Raw genomic sequence first — 12,095 nt, 5'->3', positions numbered from 1 at the left:
ACTCTCTCAGTGGTGTCTTGTTCTTGAGTAGTTGTTCGTTGCTCTTATGAGGGAAAGCTAAGTTGGGCACATCCTATGTTGCCATCTTGGTGACTGAGAGCAAATATTCCTCTTTTCATAGTTGTTGCCAAGACTCATGCTTGTTAAAAGTGTTCAAAGTATGTAGACTAACAGTACTACAGAAGCAAAGTGCTTTTCCTCTGTTACAAGGTTTATTTTAAATTTCATCCCAGGCAGTAAGTTTGGAGTCTTAAGGCCTGCTATTTGTTTAAATTTAGTTAATCCATGAGTTCCAAGAACTCTAATCATTGAGGGGATTTTTAAATTCATATTTAAGAGTGAATTGCATTTCTCTGAGACTATCAGCTGGCAGCTACGAAGAATTAGCAACGAAAAAATCACTTCTCTCATAAATTGCCTTTAGAAAATGTGTTGTGTTAAGACAGATATAGAGACTGTTCCCATAGGCTTTGATCTATTAAAAAAAAAAAAGTAGAAGACTTTCAAAAATTCACAATTAACTATCAAAATAATTAAAGAATTGCCTGAAGCAATGCCTATCAGAAGTCTCTTTTTCAAAATAAACAACAATTAAAGGTCTTGCCTTGGCCTCTCAGCCCTCTACAGCCTTGTCCAGCAGCTTCTCTGGCCACGTTCCCTGCCCCTCTTTCCCTTTCGCTAAACTGCACCCACACTGACCTCCCGATTAACCCTCTGACACCCTCCAGGTGGGTCCTTCTTTCTGGAACATGCTTCCCCCAGTACTTGTCTAAATGTCTTATTTCACCAAGCCTCTGTTCAAATTTTACCCCTAGAGCATTTCTGTTCTCTGTTCTATATTCTCTACAGTATTTTTCTTTAGACACTTATAAATACCTGGGTTTCTTTTCTTTTCTTTTTTTTATTTAAATTCAATTAGCCAACATATCGTAGTAGTACATCATTAGTTTCAGATGTAGAGTTCAGTAATTCATCAGTTGTGTATAACACACAGTGCTCATCACATCACGTGCCCTCTTTAATGCCCATCACCCAGCTACCCCATCCCCCCACCCACCTCCCCTTCCACAACCCTCAGTTTGTTTCCTGGAGTCCAGAGTCTCTCATGGTTCGGCTCCCTCTCTGATTTCTTCCCATTCAGTTTTCCCTCCCTTCCCCTATGATCCTCTGTGCTGTTTCTTATATTCCTCATATGAGTGAAACCATATGATGATTGTCTTTCTCTGATTGACTTATTTCACTTAGCATAATACCTTCCAGTTCCATCCATGTGGATGCAAATGGTAGGTATTAATCCTTTCTGGTGGCTGAGTAATAGTCCATTGTGTATCTTTTCTTTTTATCCTTCCTTCTCCTCCTTTCTCTTTTTCCTTCCTTTTCCTCCTCTTCCACCACTTTTTTAAGTTTCTAACTCCTCCAAGAGAATGGAAGCTCCATGACAGCAGGGAATGTGTTATTGTCACCATAGTATCCTTAGTCTCTGGAAGGGGGCACACAATCAATATTTGTTGAACAAAGAGATCATTACTCTGTCAGATAACTTTCTTTATACAACGTTGCACCCTCAGCCCATTCCTTAATGTTGACACTGCTTTCCTAAGATTATCTGAAGACCCAATTGGCCATAATCTAACAAATAGTCTGTATTAGACTAGCCCTTTCCTACCTTTTTCCATCAGAGCCTGATGTGTTATTTGTAAAATAATATGTGTGAATACAATAATGTTACGGGGCAGTGGAGAAATGGGAAGGGATTTAGAACTTGATGAAAATTTTATTTCCTTCCTTTTGTAAAATTACAATGAAATCTAATTATAAAATATTAGAGATAATATTAAAAATTGAATGTATTCTGAAGCTTCCAAATAAAATATTCAAAAAAAATTATAACCATTAGTACTTCACAGGGCGCCTGTAACCCACTTTGTTGCGCACAATGATAGGTTCTTTGGGAAACGCTGAGTTAAGAATTTAGTGGGGGTTGTTTTTGTTTTGTTTTTTGAGTTGTTTTTTGTTTTTTTGGTTTTTTTTGGTTTAGGACATTATGTACAAGTGCAGGTTTGTCAGTATCTTTGGTAAAACAGCTAAATCTTTTCAATAGAAATAGAAATCAAAATGAAAACCATTAGTTGTGCCATTATAAAGTGCAATGCGAATGCTGCCTAGCAGATGATAGATTTTTCTTCCTCCTTGGACAGTGTCTGAGAGCAGTATGGGCTAAAACCACTTTCATTAAGAACAGCTGGGCTCACTCCATATTCTCCTACTTATTAGCACTGTGACCCTGGGAAGGTTCTTTACCTCTCTGCATCTGAGTAGTTTCATTTACGGATGAAGGCAAGGGATTGATCTTTCCATCGGGAATCAACAATACAAATATTGAGCAAAGGAATAGGAGGGCTGCCAACCTCCAGACTTATCAAAGGAAGAGCAGGATTTCTCATCTGGTACAACAAAACAAAAGAAAGAACGGTGCCAGCAAGAAACGTAAAAATTACAAAAGCCCTTCAGCAAGCTTAATATTCCTTTCAGTGGACCAGAAAATCTCTGGGTGTAACAAATAAAACTTCTGAGAGAACTGGAGGTTGGAAGCAAACTCAGCCAGCTGCCAGTTCCCCACACATATTATCTGATGATGGGAGAGCTGCCGGCTATGCATTTTCCCCCCAAGTGGTGAGAAATAGAAAACAATGAATGATTTCATTTCATTTGCCTTACAGTAGTTTGTTGGGCCCTACAATGCTGAAAACCAGTAAGCAATGGCTGTTCAGAAGATAGAGCGCTCTTCAGTTTTAAGTGCGGGCTGCCTTCTCTGTGTTTGGGAGAGCGGAACTTCAAAAGATCTCGTCCTTGTACTCGAGTATCAGCACTTTGAAATCTAAGCCAGTTTTCTGTAAAATTTTCACAATCAAGAGTAAACACGGTTTGGCACAGATACCAACACTTAAAATTTAGGCTTGAGCCCTATTGTTTAATCTGAAGCGGATTGTCTTCCATTTTTAAATGTTTTCTTCAGAAATGACTCTGCTCAGAGCCCTGTTTCACACAAATAAGGTAGTTCCACCGAGAATGTTGATGGTTACTCAAGGTAATTGCCTCTCAAAAATCTATCTTCTTTATATATTTTAATTATTGGATACCTGCCAAACTTGGCTAAGATAAGTTAATGTTTAAAACAATAGCAGATCCTGTGACTGCTAAAAATTTCACAACCTAGGAGAAGGCAAGCACACGAGGAAATTTTAATTATTATCATTATGTCAGAATGACAAGAAGAAACAAAAATGGGAGGAGAAAATAATAGCCTTCTGTCCTGAAGTTACTCCAGGACACCAAGGCTTCAACTGGATTTGCCAACGTTGCCACTGATTTTTTTATGATGATTCATCCTTCGCCTTTCATGCCGTGGAGACACCCCCCACTGTACACCTTGTCTCCAGATGGGGGCAGAGAGGGTCAGCTCCCCACCCAGCCTGAGTACTCATGTGGTCCTGATGGAGTAAATGGGGGTCCAAGGTGAAGTTTAAGAGTTACAATCTTGATTTTGAAAAAAAATTTGACTTAGTGATTTAAAAACTCTTTTTCTTTCTAGGTGCCCTAGCTAAAATTTCACCTCTTTCATCGCCCTGTTCCTCACCCCCCCAAGGGACTCCTGCCAACAGCCCAGTCAGCAAAATTTCTGCAGTGCGGTTTCCAGAATCTGCCAACACGACTGCCAGACAAGGCCTAGGTTCTCACAGGGCATTAACTTATACTCAGAGTGCCCCTGACCTGTCTCCTCAGACCCTCCCTCCACCTGTTATATGTAGCAGGTAAGGATTTTACATTGTTAACTGGTATTTAACCCGTCCGAAAACTATGATTAGTGTTCCTCTTAGGAACACTCACCACCAGTCCGCACAGCTCTGTACAGGTAGGTTTGCCAAAGAAGTTGACAGGAAAGTAAGTATAGGATAATATGATTTGTCTTGAGTAGAAACTTGCTTTTTCCATGGTTTCCTGTTAATAAAAAGCTTAGAGTCCATAGAGCCCATAAAGCTAACCTTTGGAGATGATAGAAAAACACGTAGTTGTGTATGTCCTCTGCTTACTAATGGAGAATGCATAAAGCATATAATTAAAAATCATATCAAGTAATTTAACATATTCTGTTGGAATATATTTTACTTGCTCTTCAGGGAGGATTTTATATCCATTTTAAGGATATTTTAAGTTTGCAATCCCCACTTTAAAAATGTGCAAATAGGGGCGCCTGGCTGGCTCAGTCAGAAGAGCATGCAACTCTTGATCTCGGGGTTGTGAGTTCAAGCCCCATGTTGGGTGTAGAGATTACTTAAAAATCTTAGGGGTGCCTGGGTGGCTCAGATGGTTAAGCATCTGCCTCTGGCTCAGGTCATGATCCCGGGGTCCTGGGATCGAGCCCCACATCGGGCTCCCTGCTCAGCGGGGAGCCTGCTTCTCCCAGACCAGTGTACTGGTCTATCACTTCTAAATAGAATTAGAAATAGGAAGTGATGTCTTTTCACAGAGGATAAGAAAAAAAGGCGTCGCATCGCAGGAGTAGTTATTTTGCCAACATTGTCACGAAGAAGGAAATCCCTCCTCTTAACTGATTACCATATTGTTGTTCTCTAGTAATAGCTTCATCTTGAAGAGTTGATTTTAAAGCATTACAGTATTCTTTTAACTAGAAGAGTTAAGTATTTTTACCCTAAGTGTAGTCATGAGAGTGCCTTGAACAAAATTCTGTCTCTTGGCTAAGGTTAATGAGGATAACCGTTTGAGTAAATGAGTTACATACAGCACCAGTTCACAGAGCTAGATTTGATTATTATATTCCGTTTTAAGCTTCACAGATACCATCTTCAAATCACTTAGTCATAAACTCTAAATGAACGCTCTTTCTTTTTCTAATCTTTATTTTTACTTGTTTTCTCTTTACAAATACTTTAAAAGGGAAAATCATTTTTGTTAGTTTATTTGTCCGGGCCAGACTAAAAAGTTATTTTACCATCCCAAAGTTATCCTGTTACCCTCTCTATGAGGACTGTTTTAATAAAATAATTTCTGTGGAATATTAATCCCATCTTTCCCCTCCCCCACACACAAAAAGCATGATCTGAGATCAGTGATTCATAACACACATCACTTTATTAAAAGCTCTGAGAAGTCCTGCAAAAGAAAACCTCTAGATTTTTGTCTCAGGTAGCATTTTCTGAATTTATCTGACCACAAAACCAATTTTTTTAGGTTAACACACAGTAATTGCCCATGGAGCAAGTGTGTGGTGGAACATCCTTAGGAAACATGTTTTTGTGGTATGCATCCCAAGCCAAGATGAAGCTCAGTGGAGTAATCGACATCAAGCACATCGGCTTCCAGCATTTCTAGGGAGACTCTCCCACCGTGGGCTCCAAACTTGTGGGAAATAAGTCGCCTAAAGAAAGCAGAGATGTTCCGAAAAGCTCTACCACTCCCACAGCTTTCCTCCACACAGTCTATTTTTTGTACTCTTAGAAGGAAGAATGTAATGGGATTTTTATAAAAGAGATTTTGGAGAAAAATAAGAGAATTTCACTGCCTACTTGTTCAGTAATGTTTATAAATCCTGTAGTGTGTCTTTTATTTGTTTGGGCTTTATAAATCTGTAATTCAAACCACGTTCTATTATTGCCTTCAAGGCAGCCACCCATGTAGGCACAGAGAGCTCCAGAAACACACGACTAATTATTGTGGTTTCCCCTGCTGAACTCGAAGGGTTTGGCGTTGAGTCCCAGTCTTCTGGCTTCTGTAATGTCTATGCAACAAGCTGTTTTTTTGGCATAAGAGGTAGTATATTTGAACTACTAATTTAAGTGTTCCTTTTAAGTATTATCTTGCAATGAAAATTCTTAAAACTAATAAACCCTCCATCTACCAAGTGTCACCCAAGAATGTAAGCCCATCATTTGTATCTGCTTGCTTTTTCCTTTGGTCCTGTCATTTTCTTTCGATTCCCTAAATCAAAGTGATGGGATCTCGTAATTAGAAATATTTTGCATGGGATGCTTCTCCACTTATGTTTAAGGCTTGAAAATAAATTTACTCAGGATGAAAATATTCTCTAACTGGCAGATGCTTATCTCTACAACACATATATAAGCACAAGTGAGGGAAAATAAAAGTGATGAGACATTTAATAAATTATAAATGATTTCATTTCTTTTCCTTTTAGAGTGAGTACTCTGTGGCTAAATAACAAACAAAAACCCTCTGAGACCCTTTGTAATATTAGGCAGAAGAAAAGAACCCAGAAGCAAAAGCTAGAATTAAAATCTAACCATGGAGTTCTGAACAAGATAAGTGAGAGAAGAAACTTGCCAGGCCATTTGTGGGGTTGCTTTTTAATTTATAAAGCAGTCAAAACTGTTGAGAAGACAGAAGTATCCTACCTCCTCTGATGTCCTCTGTTAAAGAGCTAGGACCCTCCAGTATGTTCATTTTTCTAGATGACTCACAGTATACCCCCTTGGCCTGTTTTTCTCAACTGGCATTCTGTGCAGTCAATTTTCCGTTCACTCTCTGTCACAATGTACCTCTACTTTGTTCATTTCCTTTGGGCCTTAGCAGGTGACTGATCAGTCGTGAAAAAGAAATTAATTTTTATTTTGTGGCAAAAAAGAAAATTAATATGCTGTCATTCTATTTCCACATATGCAATCTTAAAGGGCTCTTTGCACATAAAATGTCTTAACCCATGGAAATAAATCTAATAATGAGGCTTTTAGGGAGGTTGACAGGGAGTGCATTGGGGAAGATATTTTTGACTAAATATGCCTCGGCACCTCCAAAATCGCCACTATGAGCAGGTAGCAGATTATCCCAGGATTCTCTAAATAATGTAACAAAATTTGGCCTGTGGTTTCAAATGTGGCCTAGACTGTGGAGGAGGATGAGCGTTGAGTGAAGCTTCTGATCCTTTATATTGATTACACTCTCACCAAAAAGAAAACAGTCTCTCAGCATCTATGTATAAAGCAAAATGAATTTTTTTCTTATCAAATAAGTGGAAGGTGGAAACGTTTGATTATTATCTATCTTCATGTGAACATAGATGGTGTGTGCCTATGATTTTTTGAAAAAAGAGAATATACTTACAGCTCTTCCAATATTTCTCAGCTGTGGCAGACCATATCCTCAAGGGAATCCTGCTGATGGGCCCCTGGAGGGAAGCAGTGCAGCCATTCGGACACCAAGCAGAATGGGTAATTCTTTGGGTTCTGTTCCTCAAAATGGAAATCACTTTACTTTCCCCGCCCCCAATCAAAAAGGTAACATATGCTTCTGATTTTTTAGATGACAAATGTAAAAAGACAATGAAGGAAAGTAAAGTCATCCCTAATCCTACTACCTAAGAGTTCACCATGGGTACGATTTTGATGCAAAGCTGTCCAAAATGGTTTTAAATACCTATATGCAAATACATATATATTTTTAAATTAGATGTCATTTTATATAATATATAAAACTATACAGAAATGTCATTTTATCTTGGACACTGGAGGGTCATCCATTTTAGGATACTCTCTGAAGGTCTCCCTTGCAGACTGAGAAAATACCCTGCTTAGATCACTATAAGCATATAAAAATGTTTTTTCTTGAGGCACTATTATGGGGAGGTTAAGAACACAGGTGTCGGAGCCTGGTTTTATCCTTATCGGGCTACCAACTAATTTGTAATCTCTGTGCCTCTGTTCCTGCATTTGTAGATGGGGATAATAATAGTACCTCCCAAACAGGATTGTTGTAAGAATTAAATGACTTAAAACATGTAACAAAAACACTAATTCAGAAAGAGAGATGCACTTCTATGTCTATGGCAGCATTATTTACTAGAGCCAAGATTTGGAAGACACCTAATACATGATGGAATACTACTCAGACATCAAAAAGAATGAGATCTTGCCATTTGCGACAACATGGTTGGACCTAGAGGGTATTATGCTGAGCAATTTAAGTCAGACAGAGATAGAGGAATACCCTGTGATTTCATTTATATGTGGAGGCTAAAGAAATAAACAGAAACAACTTGTAACAAAGACAGTTGCCAGAAGGGAGGGGAGGAAGAGAATGGGCAAAATAGGTGAAGGGAATTAAAAGGGACAGGCTTACAGTTATAAAATAAATTGGTCATGGGGATGAAAGGAAGAGCATAGGGAATATAGTCAATAATATTGTAATAACTTTGTATGTTAACTACCCTTATGGGAAACATTGCATAATATATATAATTGTTGAATCACTATGTTGTACACCTGAAACTAATGTATGTCAACTATACTTCAATTTTTAAAAATCACATAAAGCACTTATAGTATCTGGGTCACTGTCAATAGTTCATGTTTGCTGCTATTACTATGATAATTAGTATTTTATTTTTATTGATGCAACTCTAGGGACTTCATTTTGTTAGTGCTGAAAGTTCACAAGGTAGAAAAACCCTGGCTTCTCTGAACTACAGACTTTAGAGTGATAACACTATGTAAGAATGATTCTTAATTATCTACTTCAGCAGTTATTGATACATACTCAATAAATATTGATTATTTGCCTATGAGAATGGTGTGCTGTGGCAATGTACAAAGGCCAAGAGACATAGGCAAGGAAAAATCAAAAGGAGAATTCTCTCTGATATTTTAGCATTCTGAAGACTCAGAATATTCCATTCTTTATGTTCCTGATCTTCTTTGACTCTACTGAGTCTGATACAATATGGGGAGTATTTCTTTATCACCATTGTGGTCTCACACAGAGCTATGACCTTTGAGTGTTCTTCATTTTTTCCTACAAATTCTGGGTTTGAAACTTGTCAATTACATTTTCATACTGTGTCTAATTCTTTTTTTAAGATTTTATTTATTTATTTGAGACAGAGAGAATGAGAGACAGAGAGCACGAGAGGGAAGAGGGCAGAGGGAGAAGCAGACCCCCTGCTGAGCAGGGAGCCCGATGCGGGACTCGATCCCGGGACTCCAGGATCATGACCTGAGCCGAAGGCAGTCGCTTAACCAACTGAGCCACCCAGGCGCCCTGTGTCTAATTCTTACATGAGAAAGATTGCATGAGAAAGATCGAAGAAAGAGGAGTCCTTGGAAAAGTCCTACAAGATACTCCTGGTGGCAATAGGCTACATAACAAAAGCCATTATTCACTAGCAACTTAAGAAAAATTAGATACTCAATGTATGAGGACATACAACAGTCATAGAACATCCAAAGCAACTGAGAAAGGAGAACAAAGTTAGAGGAAAGACATTACCTGACTTCAAGACTTAAGCTGCAGTAATCAAGATAGTGTGGTGCAGGCTTGAGGATCAGCAGATAGACCAATGGAATAGAATGGAAAGCTCCAAATCAGACCCACCTCTACTCTGAATTTTCAACAAAGATGCCAGAGCATTCCAGTAGGGTTGGAAAAAATGAATTTCACCCCCTACTCCACACCGTATGAAACATCATTCTGTGATGGAGCATAGACCTAAATGTAAAAGCTAAACCAGTAGGCTTCTGAAAGAAGATAGGTTTATGACTTAGGGGAAGGCAAAGATTGCATAGGAATCTTAGCAATAACCATACAGGGAAAAAAAAAAAAAAAGCTAGACTTTATCAACAGTAAAGAATATAGGAACTAGGATCAGATTTCGTGAGTTCAAATTCATGTGGCAAAATTTCAACAATTTACTTATCCTTTCTGTGCGCCAGTTTCCTTTCTGCATGTGAGGACATGAGTAATGCAGTGATGTGCAATAATACCTGCCTTGTAGGATTGTGTAGGTTTAAATAGGTTTGCTCAAATGAAGCACTTTTGTGCCATCCAGCACATGGCACTCACTCGGTAAACCATTCAGGCCCTTACTCAGCCATGAGAAGCTTCTTTTGAGGTCTTTGCTCCAGAAGCATGTTCTACAGACACTTGATAGTGCTTGATTGGGCCTTTAGTTCGCATGGTTTAGTGCTGACTGAAATGGGAGACGATGGAAGAGGCAGGTAAGAAAGAAAGCCACAGATTCCGAGGGATCAAGATTGGATACATAAGATCCCCCAGGCCCTTAAGCACATGCTATTATGCCATGTCCTACAGACCACTTAGTCCTTGGGTGTCAGCTCAACTTCTCCTCCCCATGTGCCCATTCTTGACTTAGCTACTCAGTGGTTTAGTGTGTTGGGAGATGCATAAAGGGAAAAGAAATACAAAGTTACAGGATTTTTAAAAAGTATAAACTGCTGCTGATCTAAGCATTATTACTGAGGAATTATTGAATGTCATATAAATCACAGATCATAATCCTATCTATTTCATTGGGTGAAAAAATGTCTACTTTTTCTGGGTGCCTGGGTGGCTCAGTCAGTTGAGCATCTGCCTTCGGCTAAGGTCATGATCACGGAGTTCCTGGATCAAGCCCCATGTTGATCAGGGGAGCAGGGAGCCTGCTTCTCCCTTTCCCTGTGTCCCTCTCCCTGCTTGTTCTCTCTCTCTCAAATAAATAAAAAAAAATCTTAAAAAAAAGTACTTTTTTCCCACTTTATGATCTTGCATTCTTGATGTGTAAGCTCATGAAAGCAGTATGTCCCTAAGCACGGTATATGCCATATGCATTTTAGGAATATTCACTCAAGTGAGACCCCTGTTTCCATTTGCAAGTTTCATCATCTGTTCTCTTTCCATTGCAGATGACACTACTCAAGTTACCTCTGATTATGAAACCAACAACAACAGTGATAGCAGTGATATTGTACAGAACGAAGATGAGACTGAGTGCCTGAGGGAGCCTCTAAGGAAAGCTTCTGGTTGTGGCCCCTACACGCCTGAGGCCATGATATTCCTGGTAGCTCCATATCACTTCGCTCATTCCTTTACTTGAGAAATTGCCCTCTGTGACAGAAATTGACTTTACAAATAGATCCCTGAATCATTAGATTTACAGATGTGTCTCTCTTGGATCACACATGCCTTATAGCCATATTCCTATGTATCAGTATAATTTTTCCTTATCCAAGTTTTATTGATCTCTTCATGATTCTCTTATTTAGTGATTAAGAATGCAAGTATTCATCTCCACAAGTGATTACAGATACTTCTTAATCCTAGAATCTAAAAGTGTAGGTATGCATAGGGAAAATTATTTCATCCAGTGAAGCAATATTTTATAAATATCAATAAAAATAAAATATGTTAGTTGTCTTAGGGCTTCTGCTGTTTTTTTTTTTTTTCTCTAGCACCTCTTTCATTTAGAAAGTGTGCCAATATTTATTTTCCTTATTATATTAAACTAGGTTTATACTGACATACTACCCATTAAAATAGCCTTTAATGAGGACTTTGTGGGCTTATAGATCTGTTTAAAGAGGATAAAAGCATGTATTTGAGTCAGGTTAATTTCAGGGAGGCAGCAAATAGAAACACTACATCAAAAACTAATGATGTATTATATGCTAGCTAATTGAACATAATAATAAAAAAATAATTTAAAAAATAGTTGGCTATCATGTAATTCTCAATTGCTGCTAGTATCATTTTTCTTTTATCTGATTTACCATTTATACTTTTAAAGAGATTTCCAGATAAAGTAATTTATATGTTTCCTAGTCCTCATTATCTTTATTTTTTATTTATTTTTTTGGTAAAGGTACTCTTAAGAATGTCCTCATTTGGGACCAATTATAAAATGTCTTTACATTAACATGGTGCATGTTTCTTTGGAAACCATACATCACATGAACTAAATTAAAATCTATGAAAAATGTGGCAATTATCATCCCATAGGATCAATGCTGATTTTGAAGCAATAATATATATTTGGCCAAGTAGAGTAGGGAGTGATTAACTCCTCCCCACTCATGGGTTTCTTTTGAGAGTCCAGTATAAGCCAGGAACCCTCACAGAAAAATTTACATAAACATATAAAGAGATAAATTTACATATGATTTCAATGTGTTCTGAAGTCCTTGAATCTTTATTTAAGAACCTCACAACAGGGGAAAAGCAGTTACATTAACTTATGAAAGAAACATCCATTTTTTTTCTGTAGCATATATGAACCAAAAATAGGCACCTAA

General features: G+C 38.1%; 1 protein-coding gene across 2 annotated transcripts in view; it reads left to right on the top strand.

Annotated features, from left to right (window-relative positions):
- Nucleotides 1-12,095, top strand: part of PDE3A (phosphodiesterase 3A) — a 320,223-nt gene that overhangs the window by 279,660 nt on the left and 28,468 nt on the right. The window contains exons 6-8 of one of the 2 annotated variants that reach the window (XM_021690608.1): nt 3,593-3,812; nt 7,159-7,244; nt 10,710-10,864. In XM_021690608.1, the coding sequence (XP_021546283.1) occupies nt 3,593-3,812; nt 7,159-7,244; nt 10,710-10,864 (461 nt within the window). The remainder of the gene's footprint in view (nt 1-3,592; nt 3,813-7,158; nt 7,245-10,709; nt 10,865-12,095) is intronic. The other variant, XM_044914914.1, reaches the window with a different exon arrangement.

This window comes from Neomonachus schauinslandi, chromosome 5 (assembly GCF_002201575.2).
Source record: "Neomonachus schauinslandi chromosome 5, ASM220157v2, whole genome shotgun sequence".
NCBI lineage: Eukaryota > Metazoa > Chordata > Mammalia > Carnivora > Phocidae > Neomonachus > Neomonachus schauinslandi.
This window is presented reverse-complemented; position numbering and strand designations above follow the sequence as displayed.